At 38.1% G+C, this 25,960-nt stretch overlaps 2 protein-coding genes across 14 annotated transcripts in view; one reads left to right on the forward strand and one right to left on the reverse strand.

The window, feature by feature from the left end:
- Nucleotides 1-22,908, reverse strand: part of SENP6 (SUMO specific peptidase 6) — a 118,062-nt gene extending 95,154 nt beyond the window's left edge. For 6 of the 13 annotated variants that reach the window (XM_072832311.1, XM_072832307.1, XM_072832310.1 and 3 more), the window contains exon 1: nt 22,170-22,908. In XM_072832311.1, the coding sequence (XP_072688412.1) occupies nt 22,170-22,221 (52 nt within the window). In that variant the 5' untranslated portion in view covers nt 22,222-22,908. Of the gene's footprint in view, nt 1-1,707; nt 1,754-19,344; nt 19,408-22,169 lie in introns of those variants that run through there. The other 7 variants (XM_072832314.1, XM_072832313.1, XM_072832312.1 and 4 more) reach the window with 3 other exon arrangements.
- LOC140636394 (uncharacterized) lies at nt 22,255-25,960 on the forward strand. The gene is made up of 3 exons (XM_072831622.1): nt 22,255-22,307; nt 22,349-24,321; nt 25,672-25,960. The coding sequence occupies exons 1-2, from the start codon at nt 22,255-22,257 to the stop codon at nt 23,049-23,051; spliced, it is 756 nt and encodes a 251-aa protein (XP_072687723.1). The 3' UTR covers nt 23,052-24,321; nt 25,672-25,960.

The raw sequence follows: 25,960 nt of genomic DNA on the forward strand, positions 1-25,960 counted from the left end.
AGGGAATGTCAAAAGATCTCAGGAGCCAAACTGAACCTCTAAATAGTTGAACAAAGGTGAAATAATTTTAGCCAAACTAACAACAGTACTGGATTATAACCCCCAAAGTAAAACGTTCACAAATCCATACTGACATAAATAACTGAATAAGTAAACAAATGGGGAGAAAAAAACATATCTTCCTTTAAAAAGAATTCCAAATTATATTATTTCCTGTGAAATATGAAACTTAGTTCCCCTTCCCTTCAGTATACACTGGACTTGGTAACTCATTTCCAGGAACTGACTACAGAAAGGGGAAAAAACAATAAATTGACAGTGAGAAATCTGACAATCATTACTTCAGCCATAAGGTTAACATCAAAAGTAGGAAATACTGTTTAATATGATGTAATGAATATGCCACTTCAGTTCAGTGGTCTTCTTTCCAAACCTCATAATGTCAGTTTAATAGTAAGAAAACACAGATAAATTCAAACTGAGATATAGTCTACAAAATACCTGACTAGTATGCTTTTAAAACCATCAAAACTATGAAAAACAAAGAAAGATTAAGAAATTGTCATGTATTAAATGAGACTAAAGAGATGTAACACCAAATGCAGTGTGGTATCCTCGATTGGACACTGGAATTAAAAAAGAACATCAGTGAAATAAGTAGGGAAATCCAAATAAACTATGTAGTTTATATCAGAGTTTATATCCAAAGCTAATCTCCAAGTTTTTGAAAAACATACTATGATTATATAAGGTGCCAACATTATGGGAAGATACATAAATGGTATAGAGAAAATAAAACATTTTTTAAAATTCTCTATGAATTTAAAACCCTCAAAAGAACTTTTAAAAATCAAATGTAAGGGAACCCTGGGTGGCGCAGCGGTTTGGCGCTTGCCTTTGGCCCAGGGCACGATCCTGGAGACCCGGGATCAAATCCCACGTCGGGCTCCCGGTGCATGGAGCCTGCTTCTCCCTCTGCCTATGTCTCTGCCTCTCTCTCTCTCTCTCTCTCTGTGTGACTATCATAAATTTAAAAAAAAAAAAATTTAAAATGAACCTGTTTTAAAAAAGAGATGGGGCAGCCCGGGTGGCTCAATGGTTTAGCATCACCTTCAGCCTAGGGTGTGATCCTGGAGACCCAGGATGGAGTCCCACATTGGGCTCCCTGCATGGAGCCTGCTTCTCCCTCTGCCTGTGTCTCTGCCTCTCTCTCTCTGTGTCTCTCATGAATAAATAAAATCTTTAAAAAAAGAGAGAGAGAGAGAGAGAGAGAGATGGTTAGGGATGCATGGGTGACTGTGTTAAGCATCTCCCTCTGGCTCATGTCATGATCTTGGGGGCCTGGGATCAAGCCCCACATTGGGCTCTCTGCTCAGTGGGGAGTCTGTTTCTCCCTCTCCCTTTGCTTTTCCCTCCCCCTGCCCTCCACCACCACTCGTGAGGCTCACACACTCTCTCATGCTGGCTTGCTCCCTCTCTCAAATAAAGAAAATCTTTAAAACAAATTTTTAAAGATGGTTAGGAAAAGTTATACTACCAAGACAGAAAGGGTAATAAACTATAATGATTACTAGCCTAAGACTCATAATCCAGCAACTAGTATCCATCAAATGAGTCAAGCAAGTTAATCAAAAAGGTCACCAGGCAGCAAAAAGTCAAGAAGTGTTTATTATTTACACACTAGTGGAACTGGAATTCTATACTCACAATTCTAATAAATCTAGTGATATGATTTCCTAGTTGACAGCAGATTATAACCTATAAATGAATAAATGACAGAATAATCTCATGAAAATTATTATTAATAAAAAAATTATAAAAAGCAAACACATTTTAAAACCTAAGTTTAGAGTAACTTGGAGTAGGAAAAAAAACTCAATTCCTTGAAAGTCTTTGAGAATATTACCACATCTCAATATCCTGCTATGGTTGACATTAGTAATAAGGAGAGTGGAAAATTATGTCTATTATATTCCACTTACGAAATTGAGTGCAAGAAGAGATAAAGGTTAAAGAGAGATCCCAGTTAACCCAAATTAAATACATGCATTTTTGTTCATACACTTCACTAAAATGACAGTGATGGAAGGAGGGGAGAGAAAATAGAAACCCTTAAGAACAAAAAGGAGACCAGAAAGGAGATAACAGTAAATAAGATATGTAACTAAATCAGTGAAAGATGAAAATTTGATGGATGGGACAAACTGACTTAGTTGACTGAAGAAAGCGAACCTAAATACCTACACAAATATTACCAAACTGACACGACAAGATTTGAATACTGCTGCATCAATAAAAGACACTGAATTATTACAAATCTTTCCATAAAGAAATATTCAGACCCAAAAGGCTTCTTTAGTAACTTCCTTAAAAAAAAAAAAAAAATTGGTTATTTTTATTTCATGGGAAGTAACTTAGTTCTTTGTTGTTGTTTTTAAATATAAACTCTACCCTCAACATAGGACTCAAACTCATGTCCCCAAGATCAAGAATCACATGCACTAACAATTGAGCTAGTCAGGCACCCCTCCAGTGATTTCTTTCAAGCTTCTTCTTTTTTTTTTTTTTTAAGATTTTATTTATTTATTCATGAGAGATACAGAGAAAGAGGCAGAGGAAGAAGCAGGCTCCATGCAAGAAGCCCTATGTGGGACTCAATCCCGGGATCACAGGATCACACCCTGAGTCAAAGACAGGCACTCAACCGCTGAGCCACCCAGGCATCCCTTCTTTCAAGCTTCTAAGAAATAACAATAAATTTATTTTCCCAAAATACAAAAGAAAAAGAAACATTCTACAGTTCATTTTGCAAAGTGATAATACCTAATTCCAAACCTGACAATGACATTCAATGAAGGAAAATTACCACTCATGGAGATAGACATAAAACCCTAAATAAACTATTAGCAAATCAACTCCCGTAATATGTAAAGAATAGTATATTATAATTAAGCACAGTCTATTCCAAAAGAGTTAACATTTGAAAATTCGGGGAATCCCTGGGTGGCTCAGCAGTTTAGTGCCTGTCTTCGGCCCGGGGCATGATCCTGGAGTCCCAGGATGGAGTCCCACATCGCGCTCCCTGCATGGAGCCTGCTTCTCCCTCTGCCTGTGTCTCTGCCTCTCTCTCTCTCTCTGTGTCTCTCATGAATAAATAACATCTTAAAAAAAAAAAATTTGAAAACTGTAATTCACAAAACAAAAACACTTTGCAAATAACCGAAAACAATTAACATATTGTAAACATTAATCCAACTACATCAATAATCACTCTGAACATCAATGATTTAAATGCACCCATCAAAAGACAGAGGTTCTCAAGTGTATCAGACAAGATCCAACCGTATGACACCTCCAAGAAACATGCCTTAGACACTAGATACATATACATTGAAAGTAAAGGGATGGAGAAAGATATACCATACGAACAACAATCAAAAGAAGGCAGGAATAGCGTATTTCCAGACAAAGCAGATATCAAATTAAGGAAAGTTATTAGAAATAAAAAGCGTATTACATAATGTTAACAGTCAATTCTCAAAGACGACGAACAATCCCTAACAGGTATATACTTAACAACAGTGTCAAATTATGTGAGGCAAAAACGATTAGAACTGCAGGAAGAAATAAATGAACCCATCATCATAGTTGGAAACTATAACATTCCTGTATTAGAAATGGACTGTTCCAGGGAGCAGAAAAACCAGTTGAGAACACAGCTGACCTCAATAAAACCATTGGTCAACTGGAGATTACTGACATCTACAGACCACTTCATCCAAAAACAAAAAAACTTTATTTTTCACAAGCTCACATAGAACAATCACTGACACTACATTTTGGGCCCTAAAACACTCTAACAAATTTATAGAAACGGAAATCACAAAGTCTGTTCTCAGATCACAATAGGATTAAGCCAGAAATCTATAACAAAAAGCTAAGCTAGAAATCAAGATTTGGAAAATCCCAAAACACATGGAAGATTAAATAACATACCTCTAAACAACAAATAAGTCAAAGAAGAAATCTCAAAATAAGTTTAAAAGTATTTTGAACTAAATGAAAACAAAAGCACAACTTGCCAAATTTGTAAGCAACAGTGAAAACAGTGCATAAGGGGAAATTTATAGCATCAAAAGCACATATAAAAGATCTATGAGTGCCTGGGTGGCTCAGTCAGTTAAGCATTCAACTCTCAATCTCAGCTCAGCTCCTGATCTAAGAGTTATAAGTCCAAGCCCCACATTAAAAAAAAAAAAAAAAAAAAAAATCTAAAATACATCATCTAGGCTTCCATCTTAGGAAACCAGAAAATGAACAATTCGAATCCCAAATAAGCCGAAGAAAAGAGATAATACAAATTAGAACAGAAATCAATGAAACTGAATGGGGGGGGGGGGGGGAATCAACAAAACCAAACGTTCCCTGAAGACTGATAAAAATCAACAAGCTTCAAGCCAGGTCAACTAAAAAGAGGACACAAATTACTAATATCAGAAATGAAAAAAAGGAACATCACTACAGATCCCATGGATGCTAGAAGAGTAAAGGAATACTATTAACAAATCCATGTTCAAATAGATAACCCAGATGAAATGGACAACTTCCTTGAAAAATACAAACTGCCTAAACTCACACAAAAAGAAACAATCTAAATAGGCCTCTATCTATTAAAGAAATTGAATCAAGAACTAATTATTTTCCAAAACAGAAAGCACCAAGCCCAGATGGGTTCACCACTGAATTCTACAAAATATTTATGGAAGAAATTGTTATCAACTCTCTATAATCTCTTTCAGAAGATAGAAGCAGACAGAGACATTATAAGAAAACTACAAACAATATCCCCATGAACATAGATGCAAAATGTTAAGGACCTAAATCCAAAAATATGTAAGGAGGATTATATACCATGACCAAATGAGATTTGGCCCAGTTTTGCAAGACTAACTCAACATTCAAAAATAAATTAACAAAAAAATAAATTAATTAATTAATTAACAGAATCCATTATGTGGATGAATAGGCTAAAAAACAAAAGTCACATGATCATATCAATAGAGGCAGAAAAAATTCAACTCCTATTCATGATAAAAAAACAAAAAACAAAAAACAGTAAATTAGGAATACTAGGGAGCTCCCTAAACTTAATAAAGAATTATCTACAAAAACCTACAGCTAATATCATACATAACGGTGAGAAGTCGGAGCTCTTCCATGAAGACAGAGTACAAGGAGAAAATAATCCTCTCATTATTCCTTTTCAACACTGCACTGGAAGTTCTAGCTAATTCAATAAAACAAGAGAAGGAGATAAGAGGGATATAGATTGGGAAGGAAGAAATAAAATTGTCTTTGCTCACAAATGATATGACCACTTACATAGAAAATCCAAAATAGTCAATCAAAAAAAACCTTCTATAACTAATAAGCAATTATAATAAGTCTGCAGGATGTAAGGTTAATAAAAAAGATCAACTGCTTTCCAATACACCAGTAATGAAAAAGTGGGATTTGAAATTAAAAACACAATACCACTTATATTAGCACACCCAAAAACATAACACCTAGCTATAAAGCTAATAAAATATGTACAAGATCTATATGAGGAAAGTTATAAACTCTGATAAATGAAATCAAAGTAGAACTAATATCATGGATAGCACAACTCAGTATTGCCAAGTTACCAATTCTTCCCAACCTTATTTATAGATTCAATCAAAATCTCAGCAAGTTATTTTGTAGATTTTAAGAAACTGATTCTAAAGTTTATGTAAAGAGACCAAAGTCCAAGAATGGCCAACACAGTATTTATGAAAAACAAACCTGGAAGACTGACACTACTAGACTTTGAGTTTTACTATAAAGCTATAATAATCAAATCAGTATGGTATTGGCAAAAGAAAGAACAAATCAGTGGGAAAAAATAGAGAGTCCAGAATACAGACACATGAACATAATACAATTGATTTTTTTTTTTTAAGATTTTATTTATTCATGAGAGACACAGAGAGAGAGAGAGAGGGGGGCAGAGATGGGCAGAGGGAGAAGCAGGCTCCATGCAGGAAGCCTGATGTGGGACTCCATCCTGGAACTCCAGAATCACACTCTGGGCTGAAGGTGGCGCTAAACCGCTGAGCCACCCGGGCTTCCCTAATTGATTTTTGACAAAAGAGCAAAGGCAATACAATTAAACAAAAAGTGGTCTTTTCAAAAAATGGTGGTGGAACAAGCAGACATTCACATGCAAAAAAATGACTCTAGACACAAACCTTACATCCTTCAAAAAAATTAATTCAAAATGGATCATACATCTAAATGTAAAAATGTAAAATTTAAGAATTTATAAACCGGACTTCATTAAATTTAAGAACTGGGGGAACCCTCTTATGCTTTTGGTGGGAATGTAAACTGGTGCAGTCACTTGCAAACAGTACGGAGGTTCCTCAAAAAATTAAAAACAGAACCACCCTATGTCCCAGCAATTGCAGTACCAGGTATTACCCAAAGGATACAAAAATAGACATACATGCATCTCGACCTTATAACAGCATTATCAATAATAGTCAAACTATTGAGAGAGCCCTAATGTCCACTGACTGATGAATGGATAAAGATATGGGGTGTGTGTGTGTGTGTGTGTAATGGAATATTACTCAGCCATCAAAAAGAATGAAATCTTGGCATTTGCAATGATATACACAGAGCTAGAATGTATTATGCTAAGTGAAATAAGTCAGTCAGAAAAAAACAAATTACCATGTGATCTCACTCATGGAATTAAGAAAGAAAGAGATGAATATACACAGGGGGAGAAAGGGAAATAAACCTGAAGAGACTCTTAAAGACAGAAAACTGAGGATTGATGAAGGGAGGTTGGGTAGAGGGTATTAAGGAGGACACTTGTGAGGAGGACTGGGTATTGTATGTAAGGGAGAAATCATGAATTCTACTCCAGAAACCAGCATTACACTGTATGTTGACTAAGTAAAATTTACATTAAAAAAAAAAAAAAAGGCAGAATCACACTATCAATTAAACTTAAAAAAAAAAAACACTTCGGCTCTGGAAAAGATAATGTCGAGAAAATTAAGACAATCCACACAATGGGGGAATATATTTGCAGAAGATGTATCTGGTAAAAGACTGTATCCAAAATATGCAAAGAACTCTTAAAAGTCAGTAATAAGAAAACAAACTTGATTTAAAAATGGGCCTAAAGAAGAGAGGAGGGTTGTAGGATAGGCAAAATGAGTGAAAGTGAAGAGGAGATATAGGATTCCTATTATAGAATGAAAAAGTCACAGGGATAAAAGGCACTGTATGGGAACGCCTGGGTGAAGCAGTTAAGCGTCTGACTCTTGGTTTCAGCTCAGTCCAGATTTCAGGGTGGTGAGATCCAATGAAGTCTACTTAAGACTTTCTCCCCCTTCCTATGCCCCTCTCCCCCATTCCCTCCTGCTACCTCTCTCAAGTAAATAAATAAATCTTTAAAAATAAAAGGCACAGCATAGGGTATATAGCCAAGAGTATAGTAGTAGCATTGTATGGTGACTGATAGTAGCTACACTGTGGTGAGCATAGTGTATAGACTTGTGGAACCACTATGTTGTACAGCTGAAACTAATGTATCACCCTGCATCAATTATTCCTTCAATTTTTAAAAAAGGTAGAGGCCAAATCCCTTAACAGACACCTCACCAAAGATATAAAGATGGCAAATAAGCATAAAAAAAGATGCTCCACATCATAGGTCATCTGGGATATGCAAATTAAAACAGTAACATATCACTACACATCTAGCTAAACTCTGGAACACTGACAACACAAACTGCTTGTGAATATGTGGAGCAGTAAGAATTCTCATTCATTGTTGGTGAGAATACAAAATGTTACAGTTTGGTGGTTTCTTACAAAACCACACATACTGTTACCATACAGCAACTGCACTCCTTGGTATTTAAGGAATTAAAAACTTATGTCCACACTGAAATCTGCACACAAATGTTTATAAGAGTTTTATCATATCCACCAAAACTTGGAAGTAACCAAGATGTCTGTCAGTAGGTGAATGGATAATTATGGTGCATCCAGAAAATGGGATATTATTTCCCTAAGAAGGAATTAGCTATCAAGCCATGAAAAGACTTGGAGGACACTTAAATGCATAATACTAACTGAAGGGTGCAATTCTGAAATACATTCTATATGCTTTCAACCATATGACATTCTGGAAAGGGCAAAACCATGAGGACAGTAAAAAGATCAGTAGTTGCCAAGACTATGTTAGAGGAGGCAAGTTTGGAGGATGAATAGGTGGAGCACAGAATGTTATGGCACTGAAAATACTACATACATTATAATGATGGATGCAAGTCATTACATATTTGTCCCAACCCACAGACTATACAACAGCAGGAGTGAATCATATTGTAAATACGGACTTTGGGTGATTATGATGCGTCAATGTAGGTTTAAGTAACCTCTACACTGAACATGGGGCTCAAGCTCACAACCCCAAGATCAAGAGTCCCACACTCTTCCACTTGAGCCAGCCAGGTGCCCCAATGTCAATGTAGGCTAACCAACTGTAACAAACACACCACTCTGTTGGGAGATGTTGATACAAGAGGAGGCTATGCATGTGTGGAAGTAGAAGGTACATGGGAAATCTTTATATCTTCTCCTCAACTTTTCTGTGAACCTAAACTGCCCTTAAAAATGACTTTAAAAAATATTTTGCATGGTTAGGGAAAAAAGTCTGTTTTTCCCAGTTTCGTTGAGATATAATTGGCATACACCACTGTATAAATTCAAGGTGTACAGCACAGTGACCTGACTTATACAATATGTGTATATTATGAAATGATTACCACAATGGATTCAGTTAATATCCATCACCTCCTACGAAGATACAAAATCAAAAGTTCTTTTCCTTGTGATGACAACTCATCACATGAAAATTCATTATAACTTTTTCCTATGATGATTTACTCTCAACAACTTAAAAATACCACAGAAGAGTTTAACTATAGTCATCATTTTGTACATTAAATCCCCAATACAGATGTTTGTACCTTCTGACCATGTTCTCCAAGTCCCCTACCCCCTTCACCCTCACTCCTTGCCACAAATAACCACAAATCTGATCTTTTAAGATTCCACATATGAGATCATACACTATTTGTCTTTCTGTCTGGCTTATCTCACTTAACATAATGCCCTCAAGGTCTACACATGTTGTCACAAATTGCAGATTTCCTTACTTTTTATGGCTGAAGAATATTCCATTGTAGATATGTATACTACAACTTCTTTATCCATTCATCTGTCAATGGACACTTAGGCTTCTTCCATGTCTTGGCTTTTATACATAATGCTACTGTGAACATGTGGGTGCACCTATCTCTTTGACATAGTGTTTTTCTTTTTTAAGTCTTTACATACAGTGTAATATCAGTTTCATGCATACGATATAGTGATTCCACACGCAAGTCCATACTTGGTGCTCATCACAAGTGTACTCCTTAATCCCCATCACCTATTTAACGTTCATTCACTTCCCTCCTGACATTGTTTCCTTCCAGTATATTCCCAGAAGTGGAATGATAAGTGATAGTGAGCACCTTTTCATGTACCTGTTGGCCATCTGAATGTCTTCTTTGGAGAAATGTCTATTCAGGTACTGTGTACATTTTTTTTCTTTTTTTTCTTTTTTCTTTTTTTTTAATGCTGACTAAACTCACAACCCTGAGATAAAGACCTGAGCTGAGATCAAGAGTTGGACAATTAACCAACTGAGCTACCCAGGTGCCCCTCCTTTTTCCATTTTTAATTGGATTATTTGGAGGTTTCTGCTAGTGAGTCAAAGGAGTTTTTTGTATATTTTGGATATTAACCCCTTTTAATCTATAATTTGCAAATATTTAATAAAGTTTTTAAAATATTTTTTAAAATAAAGGAAATATATACACTACAAGTAGATTTCCAAATTCTGTTAACCCAGCCTGTATACCTGACTGGTACCCTCCTGCCATTATAAAAACTAAAGAACAGTGACTAATAAAACAAAAGAGTTAAACTACAAAGGGCCAATAAAACCAAAGTATTTCTTATATCACAAAAAGCACAAATAATGGGGGGCGGGGGTGGGGACAACAAAAAACTACAGTACATTAAAAAATTCTGTTCATGGGATCCCTGGGTGGCGCAGCGGTTTAGCGCCTGCCTTTGGCCCAGGGCACGATCCTGGAGACCCAGGATCGAATCCCATATCGGGCTCCTGGTGCATGGAGCCTGCTTCTCCCTCTGCCTATGTCTCCGCCTCTCTCTCTCTCTCTCTCTCTCTGTGTGACTATCATAAATAAATAAAAATTAAAAAAAAATAAAATAAACATGATAATCCTAGCTATTTAAAAAAAAAATTCTGTTCATATAATTATTCCATTCATTAAAAAATAATTTCATAAAATGTTTAATCCATATAATTCAATTTACTGTCCAGAGTATATAATAACCCCCAACATTCCAACAGAAAAACAAAATAGGCAGAAAATATGAATGTGCAATTAAGAACAAAAATACATATCAAAAAAACTGAAAGCACAAAAACAAACTTATAGGGTATTGTTTACTTATGTGTCCCAAGCTCATAGAATAGGGATTAACTGTAGGTTGGCATTCAATATTTTTTGAATACTGAATGAACAATGAATAGGTTTTTTAAAAGGCAGCAAGAGATATTTAATCTTATTATAAATCAGAATATCATAAATTAAAACCACCATCTGACAATCCCATCAGACTAGCAAAAACTAAAACATCAAAGAGGGAATCCCTGGGTGGCTCAGCGGTTTAGTGCCTGCCTTCAGCCCAGGGCATGATCCTGGGGTCCTGGGATCGAGTCCCACATCAGGCTCCCTGCATGGAGCCTGCTTCTCCCTCTGCCTGTGTCTCTGCCTCTCTCTCTCTCCCTGTCTGTGTCTCTCATGAATAAATAAATATTAAAAAAAAATAAAAGAAAATAAAATAAAACATCAAAGAGTATGCAATGGGTGATGATATCTATAAACTGGAAAACTTAGAAAGTGTTAGTCAAACAACTTTGGAGATCAATTTAACAATATATACATGAAGCTGAAATTACACATGACCTAATAATTCCATTGCTAAGAGATACACTAGATCAGGTGTCAGCAAAATATGGCCCTGACAAATCTGGCCTGCTGCTTGTTTTTATGAGGCCCATAAGCTCAGAATGGCTTTAACACTTTTAAATGGTTGGGGGGAAAACTGTATGTTTCATTAACACATGAAAATTATATGAAATTCAAATTTCAGTGTCCATCAAGTTTTACTGGCACACAGTCATTCTCATTTACTTATGTCTCATTTATGACTGCCTTCTTGCTAAAATAACAGCATTGAGTAATTGCAACAAGGAGTGTTCAGACTGCAGAGTGTAAAAATATTTACTATCTGGCCTTTTACAGAAAAGTTTGCTGACCTCTCTCCTGAGAAACATACACAGGCACAAAGAAAAGTACTTTTAAAAAATTTCATAGTAGCAATATGAAACATACAAAGGTATTCATAGTAGCAATGTATGTAATAGTAAAAAGGTGGATACAACCTAAATTTCCACAGAGTAATATATAAATAAACTGTAGTATAGTCATACTACACAATACTAAATGGCAATGAAAATGAAAGTACTAGGACTATTCTCATCCACATTAGTTAATCTCTCAATGCTGTAAAGAAAAATTTCTACAAGTTGCAGAAAAATACAAAACATGATTCATAAAAAAATATGCAAAATAATTTATACACTCACACAGTTTGCAGATACACACATTAAGAGTCAAGTACATGGGGTGCCCGGGTGGCTCAGTTGGTTATGCATCCACCCTGATTTGGGCTCAGGTCATGATGTCAGGTCACCGGATTGAGCCCTGCATCAGGCTCCACACTCAGCACGGAGTCTGCTTGAGATTCTCTCTCCCTGTCCCTCAGCCTCTCCCTCCACTCACACAAGCTCTCTCTCTACAATAAATAAATAAATCTTTAAAAAAAAAAAGAGTAAAGTACAAAGAAATGCATGTGAATAATAACTACCAAATTAAGGATGGTAGTTACCCCTGGAGATAGGTGGATGCAAAAAAGATAAGGTTCACCCCAGCTTCAACTGTACTGGTAATGTTTTCTTTAGGCTAGTAAGTAGAACATGAGTTTTTGCTATACTATTCTTAGGAATTATTTTATAATAATTTTTAAACTATCACTATAAGGTTTTACAATAATGAAAAACAAGATAAAGAATTACTGTGACAGAAGTTAACTTCTGCAACTTAGAAATATAAAAGCAATAAAGAGGAATTAAATGCAAATGTCAGAAAAATCTCTCAATTAAAGCAACTTCACATGGCTCTATAGCACTATAGCCCCAGTCTTTCTCAAGAACCTGTCAGGATTCTACAAGGCAGTCTCTTGGAGCTCAGAGCCACCATGTTACAAATTTTGAGTACTCTGCTGAAGAGACCACCTGAAAAAAAAAAGAGAGAGAGAGAGAGAGAGAGAGACCATCTGAAGAGACACTAAATGGAGAGACAAGGCTCACCTTTCTATACCTACCAGAATCAGATATTTGAATGAAGCCATCCTGGAACCTCCAAACCAGCCTAACTACCACTGAATAACTCCCACAGATGCTACATAAAGCAGGAAAATCGCACAGCTGAGGTGATTTTCTCTATAAAACCATTGTACTTTGGAGCAGAAGATAGACCAATAGATTACCCAATACTATTTCAAGATGAAGTCTGAATATATTATATTCTTGGGAGTAATATGGCATTTGACTTCTCTGGAAGCCATCTCGTGAATGGTTAATATATATATTTTTTAGCAGTGACATTCCCTGAGAGCTCCCGGGGCCCCCAGACTCCCCTCCGCCGGGTGGGGGCCTGGCCCACATATTTTTTTTTCTCAGGATCCAGCCGCTATTTAGTGTTCTTTCGGTTTATCCACCCACTTCTTCCTTCCATTTAGTGGGTTTCTATGCACTTTTGGGCAGGATGCCAACATACAGGTAGTTTTTTCCAAGGTCATTATCAGGAAGGTTTTTGGTGCTGTTGATATTTCTGAAAACTTGATCTTCTGCAGAACAGAAATATCAAGTGGTGGCATCTTATCCCAAAGTAATGCAGTTGGTTCTGTGTTTACACAGAATACATAAAATTTCTAAAAATTCAGTTATCTCAAGCCTGATGTACACAAAGTTCCCAAGCCAGGAAATGAACAACTCAGAAATGACTGTCAGATTGTTCCTTCTACTGCAAAGAAAACTGAGAAGATCATCAGAGTAAGAGAGAAACACAGTATCCAGGGATGGGGACCAAAGATACTTTAATTCTGAACATGAAATGCATAGTTCAACAAGGAAAAAATTGAAAGTTTCACAGTAAATTTAAATTAGAAGGTAAACTTGAGAAACAGGTAAAGCTTATAAATGGTGAAGAAAAGGGAGACTCAAGAGTTAGTATTCAAACTGTGAAGGAAATGAGGATAAAGATTCTCAAACTTAATTGCTATTGTAACAAAACTAAACTGTTCTTTGATAAATGTCCTATGATGATAATAGAGAATGGAGACCAACCTAGGGTGAAGAAAGACGACTAAATGCCAAAAATTTGCAATCTCCCTTCATCCAAACTGTAGCCATAGGAGTTATGGAGGCAGAGAATAGATATCTGTTTCCATGGAGGCAGAGTCAAGGTAGTATCTTCATCATGTTTCCAAGATTTAATTGTGGATTCATATAGATGAGGTTGTGGGGCAGAAAGTTTGCGGATTTTTAAATGATGAAAGACAACAAGGTTACTACATAGTCTACAAAAAGTCTCTAGCTTTATGACCTGAAAAATAGCTTCAATCTTTGTAAAAAATGAAAAAGTTACTTTACTATTTACTGGACACAAGTACTGCTTTTTTCCCCCTGCTCTATTTCAAAGATTGTAATGCAGTTAATTGGGGGTGGGAGGGTGGGGGAGGACCATATTAAAACCAAGCATGAAATGTATTTGAAATAGAAAAAATAAAAAAACAAGGGACGCCTGGGTGGCTCAGTAGTTAAGCGTCTGCCTTCAGCCTAGGGCATGATCCTGAAGCCCTGGGATCACGTCCACATCGAGCTCCGTGCATGGAGCCTACTTCTCGCTCTGCCTATGTCTCTGTCCCATTCTCTCTCTCTCTCTCTGTGTGTCTCTCATGAATAAATAGATAAAATCTTTTAAAAAGACAAAAATAAAAACAAAAACCACTCCAAAGGCAAGATCAGGGCAACCTGGGTGGCTCAACGGTTTGGTGCCACCTTCAGCCCAGAGTGTGATTCTGGGGTCCCAGGATAGAGTCCCACATCAGGCTTCCTGCATGGAGCCTGCTTCTCCCTCTGCCCATCTCTGCCTCTCTCTCTCTCTCTCTCTCTCTGTGTGTGTGTCTCTCATGAATAAATAAATAAAATTTAAAAAAAAAGAAAAAGAAACAAAGGCAAGATCAGAATACGGTTTGTTGTTGAAGCTACTCAAGCCTGTAGCTTCAGATGGCCTCAAGGCAATTGTTGTTAACTTAGAATAAGGTAATATCTGAATGTCCCCATTTGCCTAGGATTGTCCCAATTTTAGCACTGAAAGTCTGTATCCTCAGGAGACAAGAGGTCCTAATTTTTGGTGATTGAGGAAATTCTGTAAAGTACAAAATCTAAGACAACCCCAAAAATAGGGGCTGAAGCAACATTTTTAGTGTCAAATGGATACTGCATAGATTATCTACCTTCTATACTTGCTGTCTTTGTTTTTGTTTTGTTTTTTCAGCTGATGTTGGCAACCATAATTTGTAGTTCACAATAACAGATCACCTCTATGCTGAATCATTCCAAGTAATAATATGACTTTAAGTATACAAAGCAGGTGTGTTGTAACTGTAATCATTAATAGTGTGTCTTTGACTTTGGGTATTAACTCTTGTGTTTTATATTGAGATAATGTTAGTTTAATTTTTAATAACATAAATAGTGTGACCATGATTTCTAAGAGTTTAGGCAATAAGAAAGAGAAATACTACAATAACAACTCCCATGACCCAGACACCACTGAACCAAAGAAAAAAAGGAGAGAAAATTTTCTAACGTTCTTTTCTTCTTACTTACACTTACCTGGATTCAGAAATCTTGAATCAGTCCCTTAACAAAGAAATGTCAAACCAATGTCTGTTTATGTGGCTATTTATAGCTGTGAAACAAATTACAAATTGTGTGGCCTACTTTGTTCTGTTTTTCTGTAGCTTCTCAAACTGCCCAGATATTAGAAACTTTTGGATCCTCTAAGAACTGTCATTTTCAAGTTCAAGAAATACTATGACTTCGTTGAAAGAATTAAACACACACACACACACAAAACAAACAGGTAAATGAGAGAGGAAAGGGGGCTGTGTAGATTAAAGAGGACTGCAAATTCTTTGCCACTCTCTTGCCATTGAATACTGGTCTACTTCCCCTCCCCTTGAATTTGGGCCGATTCTGTAACCTTTTTGCCAAGGGATATGGCAGAAGTGACCAGGTAATTTCTGAAGTTGGGCCTTAAAAGATTTGTGGCTTCTGCTTTTGCCCTTTTCGAGTGCTGTTTCATCAATAACTGGTAATTCCCCATAATTCTCTATCACTTTTCCTTCTCTTGTCTGGCTCCTCTTTTAAAGGTAAAGTATGTAAAAGGAAGAATGGGGAAGTAAAGGGATCAAGAAGGGAAGGAAAGAGAAAAGAAGGAAGGAAATGTTGAAGGAAGTTAAGGTTATATGTCAGGTCCCAAGCTCCAGGTCTGATTGTCCCGCTAACTTGTTCTAGGTCACATAACCCCTCTACCTCTTGATTTCCTCAAATATTCAACATAGTTTTATAACGGCAACAGAAACAATCAATTTATGGAAGTATAGACATGTGAACTATAAAATTTCATTACCTCTTGCCTCTCTGACTACACCAGTCAACCTACAGTATCAAGAACAATCAACTAAGGGCCACCTGGCTGGCTCAGTTGCTAGAGCACACAATTCTTGCTGTGAATTCAAGCCCCATGCTAGGTGTAGAGATTACCTGAAAGATAATAAAAAAAAAAAAAAAAAAACTGCAAAAACCCCACAACGATCAGCTAATACCTAGAAAAAGAAAGTTGTAAGTGAGAGAACAACAAAAACAATTTCAAATAAAAGTGAAGGCAATACGAAAGAGAAGGAAAGCAAGAAAAGGATGTTCTTTTTCTCTTCTCCATCTACTAAGAAAATCAATATAATAATATCAACTAATACATAGTGCTTAGGATTGTTGTTCTAAGAATTAAACATATATTAACCCATTTAATGTTCATTGCAATTTTATGAGGTAATTACAATTACTATCCTTGGTTCACAGATATGCAAACACTAAGAGGCCAAGAAATCTATCCAAGATCACACAACTAGTAAGTGGTAGAGCTAAATGTTGAATCCTGGCATTCTGGATTCTGAGTTCATGTTCTCACTGCATTTCTAATGAAAATGCCATTCTAAATGATGTTCTACTACTCTACTATTCCACATGAGCACATGAAATCAATTCAACTGGGATGAAACCAGGTAATAAACATACTTAAGGAGTAAATAAGGAATGATACTGTAATGCAGTTTCTAAAAAGTAGTGCTATCAAAAGGAGAAGCAGGGATAAATGGAGAACTTTGTGGTGTGTTCCGCTTAGCAGGTGGAAGCTAAAGACATTGTTCATATTCATGGAATGCCAATCACTTAGAAGAAATTGTGCTTTAGTTCAAGAGATCCTATTATTTACAGTCCCCAGTAAAACTGACAAACTGGGTTCTGAATTACACTTATATGTAACAGTATGGTTAAAAGTAAATAACAAACACTTTTTATTTAGAGACTTAATAGATTTTGCTGGTATAGAGGGCAACAATACAATAATTTGGCATCAGGCTTTTCAAGCTAGTGGTCAAAGTCCACAAAGGCAGCTGGACCCAAAATGAAAACAAAGTACTTACATATGTATACCTGTGTATGTATACATACACATACACACAAAAGGAGACCAAAAAAATGGGAGAAAATATTGGTGAGACAATTAGTTGGTAGAAAAAAAGGCAAAAGGAAAGAAAACTAGATGTAAGTGCATTATTTAAAAAAAAGGAAGAACAAACGAGAGAGGAAGTGGATTTTTTAAATGTTCCCCAGAGGAGAATAAAGGGGGAAGATTATTAAAAAAAAAAAAAAAAAAAAGTTACAAGAACAAGCTAGTTACCATCACCTTTGCCCTAACTGATCTTGTTGATTATCTTTTGCTCTTCTCTAAAGCATCCTTTCCCACATGAAAGCCAATGACCTTTTGGGGAACAAATCTGATAATGTTACCTCCAGTTTCATCTCAGACCATTCTCTTTGCCAGCACCACACTGTCCTCCTTTTAGTTCCCTAAACATGCTATGCTCCCTCTATTTCATTTGCTCTGCCTGGAAAGCTCTGATTTTCTACATTTCCTTCTCCTACTTACCCTTCAAAGTGCCCTAATTAGATCAAGTTGTTATAATAAATAATTCCCTTTTTTGTGCCTGACAGTTGTTAATTTTACAAGTGTGATTATTTGATCACTGACTCTCCTCACTCAACTGGAAACTCCATGGAGAAACCTTTTTTTTTTCCCCTTCATCACTCTGCCTCTCACAGTACCTGCAACCCTGCAGTTGCTCAGTAAATAACTGCTGAATGAATGAAGGAAAAGAAAAACCTGCCAAGCTACTATCACATGTAGAAAAGGGGTATAAGACAAACTCAAGTGAATAGAAGAGAAAGAGAAAAAAAAAATTTCAATGTAAGTTGTAGCCTAACTAAATAAATCTGTACAATTTTAGTGATACTATACTAAAAAAATTAAGTAAACAGTAGCAAGTAGGTCTCCTTTTCCCCAATGAAGTCAGAAAAGGAAACAATTAACATTTTAGTTAGTTATAAGGAAATAAAACATAATTTAGAGCATGGATGACAAATAGGCATCTCAAAATCTGACCAAAGCAGAGCTATAAACTTCTCATTCCTCTACCAGTCTACTCCATTTCAGTAAATGGAATTAAAATTATCTCCCAACATCTCCAACCAAAATCCCAGGAGTCATCTATGATTCCTTCCATACTCTGATCCTCAAAATACAATGCATCAAGAAGTCCTGTAAGATCTACATCCAAACGTATCTTCAGTCTATCCACCCTTCCCCAATTTCCACTACTATTCTAATTCAATCCTGTCTACTGGTTTTATTGAAGTATAATTAACATACAATGTTATATTAGTTTCAAGCGTACAATATATATTGATTTAACAATTCTATACATTACTCAATGCTCACTACTATAAGGGCAGTCACCATTTGTTACTATACAACAGTATTACAGTATTACTGATTATATTCCCTATGTTGTCATTTTCAGCTCTGTAATTATTTTATAACTGGAAGTTTTAACCTTTCAGTACTTTTTATCTATTTATCTAACTCCTCTATTTCAGACTACTCCAATATTCTAACTCATGTCCCTGCTTTTACTGTTCCTCTTGACTAATTCTTTGTGCACAGAGCAAAGTGATTTTTAAAAAGATAAAATCACATCATGGCACTCCATGGCCACAAATTCTTCAATGACTTCCCACTTCTTAGGATAAAATAAAAACTCATCATCTTGCGTGATAGACCCGCTCCCTTTCCTATCATTCTCTCCTTTGCTTGCTACATTTCAGCCATAATGACCTTTTTTTGTTTCACAAATGGAACCATGTATCATCTGGAAACTTTTTTTTATGATAGTCACAGAGAGAGAAAGAGAGGCAGAGACATAGGCAGAGGGAGAAGCAGGCTCCATGCATCAGGAGCCCGATCGCGCCCTGGGCCAAAGGCAGGCGCCAAACCGCTGCGCCACCCAGGGATCCCTCATCTGGAAACTTTACAGGTATCATCCTCTATGCCATATTCTGAACTTAAGGTCTTAACCTTAAATCAGGTGTTACCTCCTCAGGTGGCCCTTTCCTGATTCTAATACCATGTAAAATGGCTTTTCCACTCCTTTACTGCTCTGTGTATTTTTTCTAGTCTTTAGCATACTGTTACCATCTTGTTTATTTCATTAACAACAAATTGTTCCAAGTGCAAGAAATATGATGGTGAAAATTAAAGTCACTGTTCTCATATATTAGATCAAAAAACATAAATTTATCAAGTGATAAGTGCTATTATGAAAAAATAAAACAGTATAAGGGAATACCTTGTGTTTGTGTGTGTGGCAGCATGGCATTTTAAGTAGGTTGTCTGTCCAGACTGAGCAGACCTGGATAAAGTGAAAAAGGGAACTATGTGAAAACATGGGGTAAAATTATTCTAAATGGATTGATTTCTACTTATTTATTAAAGGTCCCTCCCACTATAATGTAAATTCTATGAAGGCAGGGATCCTAATTATCTTAAGCACTGCTGTATTCTCCTTGGTACAGTACCTAGCACAGAATACGTGGCTATAAATACCTGATGAGTGAAAACCTACTTTAGTTTTTCAAGAAGTCTACCAGAGGGTAAGCAAGTATACTCTATTGATGTTTAAATATTAAATCCTAAGGCCTATGGTGAAATATTTTGAAAACATATAAACAGGATAGTGTAAAATGTATGGCAAGTTACAGTGGAGTATTTTATTATTAAAAGTGTAAAAAAAAAAAGAATAAAGGGGAAAGGAGAAAAAATGAGTGGGAAATATCAGAAAGGGAGACAGAACATAAAGACTCCTAACTCTGGGAAACGAACTAGGGGTGGTGGAAGGCGAAGGTGGTCAGGGGGTGGGGGTGACTGGGTGACGGGGGCACTGAGGTGGGCACTTGACGGGATGAGCACTGGGTGTTATTCTATATGTTGGCAAATTGAACACCAATAAAAAATAAATTTATAATAAAAAATAATAATAAAATTAAATATACTTAAACTGTTTTCTAAATAAGTGATGGGGATTAAGGAGTACACTTGTGACGAATGGTGGGAATTGTATATAAGTGTTGAATCACCAAATTGTACACCTGAAATTAATAATACACTAATGTTAAATAACTGGAATTTAAATAAAAAACTTAAATAAATAAATGTGTAAAAAGAAAGAAAAAATACTGGCATCATTCCATTTATTAAGATTCAGTACAATACATGAAAATCAGATATGAGAAACTGAAATCCTTGCTTTTCCTATTCTAACAAGTTATCATTTGCCTTCTTTATGAGAATGCTGAAGGAGACATGGTGAAACTCAAATTTATTTTAACTGTACAGTCACAGACCCTTAAGTTAGATTCAACTAAAAGCAACAGTTTGAAATTCACAATCAGTCCTGTATTTGCTGGCTTTATTTATGCTCTTTCCATCTTCCCCATGTTCATCTAGTCAGAAATTAAACTGAATCAGAATCCTACAGAAATCCAAAACTTAACTGCAGTACAAAACTATAATCAATCATCTGCATACTGAATGCACTAAAGTAAGCATCAGCAAGCCATCTTTGGCGGTTCCAATAGCAAAACAAAAAAATAACAGCACAGCACCACCTGTAACACAAGCTGCACCACTCTTAGTCTCTGATAAGTATCTATTCTGGCTAAAGAAGAAATGGACATAGAGCAGAGATAATATGAAATGAACCCAGATAAACTTAGAAGATTTTCCCCATCTTCTTACTAGGAATCTCCTATCAAACTCTCATTACCCTTAAGATTTTTTGTTTTGTTTTGGTTTTGTTTTTGGTTTTTTTTTTTTTTTTTTTGCTTTGCTATACTCAAGAATTAAGAAAATTAAGCTTTCTTTCCCTGCCCACCTCTATTAGGCCAATTTGTTCATTAGCGAAATACTGGAGACCTACCCTGGTCCAGGCACTGCTCCAGATATTGTTAATAAAACCATAAACAAGGCAATACCTATCCCTCTACACTCTTACAGAACACTTGTACCACAGTTAGAATACACTTTCTCAATTCAGAAATATTTCTAATTATTTTTTAAAGGTACTGCTTATACTGTACGTGGAAATCATCTTTGTGAAATTATCCAGAGTGGTTAATCCTTTTTTTTTTTTAAACAATCGCTGTACAGTAGACTCATTTTTTTCTAAACATATTTATAAACTCAATTTATATTTAATTCAGTGTCAACACTGCACCCAGGGTCAAATTAAGCAATGTGAACATTCAAGTTCCTGGTTCACAACCACAATGAATTTACCAGTATTGGGGGGGGGGGGGGGGCGCGCGGGGAGAGGAGAATCCTTATTTATATGGGCAAAGAACCAATATTGCTACCCATTATCACCATTCCCAACAGTAACATTCAGCTTTTCTTAAGACTCAATCCACCTACAAGCAAATGTTTAACTCACAAGTGAATAAAAATGGAACCACCCAAACTTTGTCTAATCAGCTTTGGTGACCGTCCCCAAATTGACATGGTGAACTCCATTCTCTACTTTCAGATAAATTCGTTCATAAAATATCTTCAGTAAAACACGCTTCGTAAAGACTCTCAGACGTAGCTAAGCTGAACAGCGGCTACAAAAGGGAAGCCTGAAGCTCCGCGAAACAGAGCAGAGGGCGTCTGAAAAAACATACCCAAGTGGAACTACCTCTCCCCTCCCTACTTAGGTTGCCCCCCAATTTCACCCGACCTCAGCCGTCTGAAACTTTTCCACGAACGTCCAACAGATCTGAAAGCGATCTGCTGCTCATCCTTAGGCCACCATCAAAAACATCTTAAAACGACCAAGACTTATAACCGGTGCACCCTCAGAGGGCACCCACCAACTCCAGCTCGCATCCGGACCCCCCGCACCCCGACCCCGCGCCGAGCCCCCCAGCATCGGCGGACTCGACCCCGGCGTGCTCGCAGCACATCCATCCCCTCCCCGCCATCGCCCCGGCAGCCCCCGCCCCCCCCTCAAGCGCCTCTACCCACCCCCACCCCAAACCCACCCAACGCGAATAACTGAATATCCGGAGACCAGGGGGCCCACACTTCCCTGTATTTCCCCACCCCACCCCCTGCGAGGGCAGAAATAGATGTTACCTTCCAGAAAAGTAATCTCCCCTGCGCTGCCGCCGCTCTTGCCAGCCGCCATCTTCCTCCTCCCACGCCGCCTCCTTCTTAATCCATGGCCCACAGCACCGCCGCGCTCGCCGGGATGAGGGGCCGCGCCGCACGAGGGTAGCCGCCGCAGGGTTGCGGGCCTAGAACTCGGCCGTCAGGGGTGGGGGTGGGGGTGGGGTGGGGGCGGGGGGCGGCGCTCCCACGTCCGGATGGGCCTACACAAAAGCCGGCCGGGCGCTCGGGGCCTCTCCGCGGGCTGGCGGGTGGCGAGGCCCGCGGCCTGGGCTCCTCCTCAGGCCCCTCCGGGGCAACGCGAGCGGCGACGACGGCGACGACGCTTCCCGGGCCCAGTTCCTCTCGGCCCACGACTCCCCATCCACCGCCTACCCGGGCCGCCTGAGACGCTCTCCTCAGCCGTGGGCCCCAGGAAGAGAGGCTGAAGGCGAGCACACAAACACACCTCCCTTCGTTACCCCCGGCCGTAAGATGGCCGCAGCCGCCGCGCCGGGGCGGCGAGGTCTCCGCGACCGTCAGGCGCCCCGAGGCCCTTCGCTCCCTTTTGCAGCCGCCGCCGCCGCTACGGCCGTCCGCCCACCCCGCCCAGGCGTGAATGCATCAGCGGAGGCCTTCGCGACTGTCCATGTGGACAGGGGTGGGTCTCCTCTGCCACCGCCTCGCGTCCGTCGCCACAGCAGCTCCAGCCGCCGCCGCCGCCGCCGCCGCCGCTCCTCCCCCACGGGCGCTGGAGCTGCCGCCCGGCTCCCGCCCCCACCCCGCCGCCGCCGCCGCCGCCGCCCCCAGCGCCCCCAGCGCCCCCAGCGCCGCTCCCCCTCAGGAGCCCGGGCTCGGCTGGAGGGCTGAGCGGTCTGCAGCGCCGCACGGAACTCAGGCTTGCGGCTCCCGCCCGGGCGCCTGTCAATAGGCCCGGCCCCGCGCAGCGCCGGCTCGGCCTTTACACACGTTTCGCCCAAAAATCTTGACCGCCGAGGGCCCCGTAAGCAGACGCGGTGTGTGAGCGCTTCGAAGCCAGGCTGGTGATGAGATCGGGCCCTGTGGCACCACGATTGCCTAAAAAAAAAAAAAATGTTAAAAGTTCCACTCTCTGACCAGGCCTTAGAATTTAAACCATAGGCAACTGAAGAGGGAAGGTACAGTGAAGGTAGTGTAGTCGTGTGTAGAAAATGATCTGTGGTCTTCATTCATTTTAAAAGAAGTTTTCAAAATAATTTAACAAGGAAGATTGTATACTCTACATTTTGGATGACAGAGTAAAAAAGAAAAAAAATGCTGTCATGAGTACCTGAGACTTCAAAAACCAGGCCTTAGAATTACAAGTCAGGCCTTAGAATTAATTGCAGGTTATTATATCACAATCGGTTTTCTTTTCCTTTTTTCTTTGGCTTTTTGAAATTGTAACAATAAGACATTCATTAGTGAAAATCCAGAATCACAGAAAAGGAAAGAAGTTATGCATCGTTCCACCGCCAAAACTCCCATTTTTTTCAGGTGTGGGGTCCTCTAAGCAAACATTTTTTTTCAAATCCCTCACTATCCCTCTTTCAAAAACGAAAAATTCAACAGCTATTAAAACGATGCGGTAAAACCATGACTGTGCAGTCCCTTTGAGGAATGAATTGTTCTAATTGGTGTAATTGTCCTGCTAGACAAGGCATAAGCAGAAAACCTTTTCCTTTAAAACTTCTTTAAAAATCTTATCCTAAAATGAATAATCTTTCCTGATTTAGTGAAGGTAATATTATTATACTTGGTTATCTTTGTTGAGTATATTGAATGATCTAGTTGGATGCTCTATGACATAGGGTCTGTGTCAGTGACAGTATAATATACTGAGGCGTGTGGATGGTAGGCAGATGTGGGTGACTGGACTCATTTGCACAGACTCCAAAAATGCAGTTTTAAAAAATAGTCTCTGACTTAATACATGCATACTGGCTTCGAAAATGGAAAAAAGGTGCCGGAAGTCAAGGAATGTGGGTGGACTCTGGAAGCCAGCTTCCAGAAAAGGCAAGGAAACTGATTCTCCCTTAGAGCTTCCAGAAAGCAAAGCAAACACCTTGATTTTAGCTCAATGAGACAAAATACTGGACCTCTGACCTTGTAGAACCGTAAGGTAACACATTTTTGTTAAGTTCTAAGTTAGTGTTTATTACAGCAACTAGAGAAAACTAATATACATGGAATGGGAAACAAGGTGGAGTTCTATAAAAGATGTCTTTTAAGCAATCTGAGTTAGGATCTTTTAAGACAAAGTTCTTTGTCTTATTTCTGTTGTGAATTTCAGCTAAACTATGGGAACAGTAATTCCAACTTTAAAAGTGTGGCATCAAAAATCATATGGAAAGTCTTGTTACAACACATTGCTCTACCCCACCCCTAGAGTTTCCGATTCGGTAGCTCTGGAGTGTGCCTGAAATTTTGCATTTTTAATAAGTTCCCATGTGATGTAAGATGCTGCTGATTAGGGGACATTATGAAAACCAGTAGATTAAACCTCTAAATTCCTTTCCGTTGAGTTTAAGTTAGTCTTTGAATCTGCAATTACAAGTGAAATGAGCAGTTTCCATATTTAAGTATAAGATTAAAGATATTTTCAGGGGCAGCCTGGGTAGCTCAACGGTTTAGCACCGCCTTCAGTCCAGGGCCTGATCCTGGAGACTTGGGATCGAGTCCCAAGTCAGGCTCCCTGCATGGACACTGCTTCTCCCTCTGCCTCTCTCTCTGTGTTTCTCATGAATAAATAAATAAAATGTTAAATAAATAAACAAAATAAAGATTTTTCAGGAATCACTACTCTTCTATATGAACATTATCAATTAAGAATTGGTACTATTACGTATCTCTTTATTTAGGTATTTAGGCCTAGAAAACATCAGATTAAGGATATGTCCCTGAAATGTAGATATATTTTGTATATATACAAATATATATTTAGTATACTTACAAATAATTAGCAGCCCTTCTTCATACATACGTTTTGAATGATACCCAGGGATGTTATTGAAAATGCTTTTGAATATTAGAAATATGACTAATTACAAAATCAATCTCTGAGTTATATAGTCAGTTTTTATTAAAAGTCTAACATGTCTTTATTGTTAAATTTAGCAAATTTTATTGAGATGTAAGCTAACTTGTCATATTAAACACAATTTAATTCTGGCATAAAAGATAAATTTAGGGGGGCACTTGATAGGATGAGCACTGGGTGTTATGCTATATATTGGCATATCGAACTCCAATAAAAAAAATATACAAAAGTAAATAAATTTAATGGAGAAAAGTTAGACTATTTTAAGTTTGAATGGGTAATAAAGTGAATATAATAAGCTACTTCATTTTTCCTAATTATTCCATTAAAGAAAATTTGGAAAAAAGGAAAAACAAAGCAAAGCAGAGTCCTGCCACCCAAAATTGTATTTCTAATGCCCCATCTTCTCTAATGTTTTTTTTACTCACTTAGTCTGGTCGCTCACTACCAAGTTCAAACCGTAGACCTACTCTTCCAAACTCAGTGATGCAAACATCCCATCTCCAACCACAATGGTCAACTGTGATGCCCAAAGGACCAACATCTGCAAGGCTACACAATCATCCTATGCAAACAGAATTCAGAGGAAAACAGAATTAAGACAGACTACAGGACCTTTGAAAGGATCCAAGAACATGAAACCCTCCCCAAAGCTACTCCTTTGCTGGCGTTCTTGCTCAATACAAAGTGTTGCCATCTACCTACTTTCACAAACTAGAAA

Source organism: Canis lupus, chromosome 7, assembly GCF_048164855.1.
Source record: "Canis lupus baileyi chromosome 7, mCanLup2.hap1, whole genome shotgun sequence".
Taxonomy (NCBI): domain Eukaryota; kingdom Metazoa; phylum Chordata; class Mammalia; order Carnivora; family Canidae; genus Canis; species Canis lupus.

Excerpts from the sequence above, each read along its gene's own strand:
- LOC140636394 (XM_072831622.1), top strand. The coding sequence starts at position 22,255 with ATGGCCCACAGCACCGCCGCGCTCGCCGGGATGAGGGGCCGCGCCGCA. Across the intron at positions 22,308-22,348 it reads AGGGGCCGCGCCGCACGAGG|GGGTGGGGGTGGGGGTGGGG; the intron begins GTAGCCGCCGCA and ends CTCGGCCGTCAG.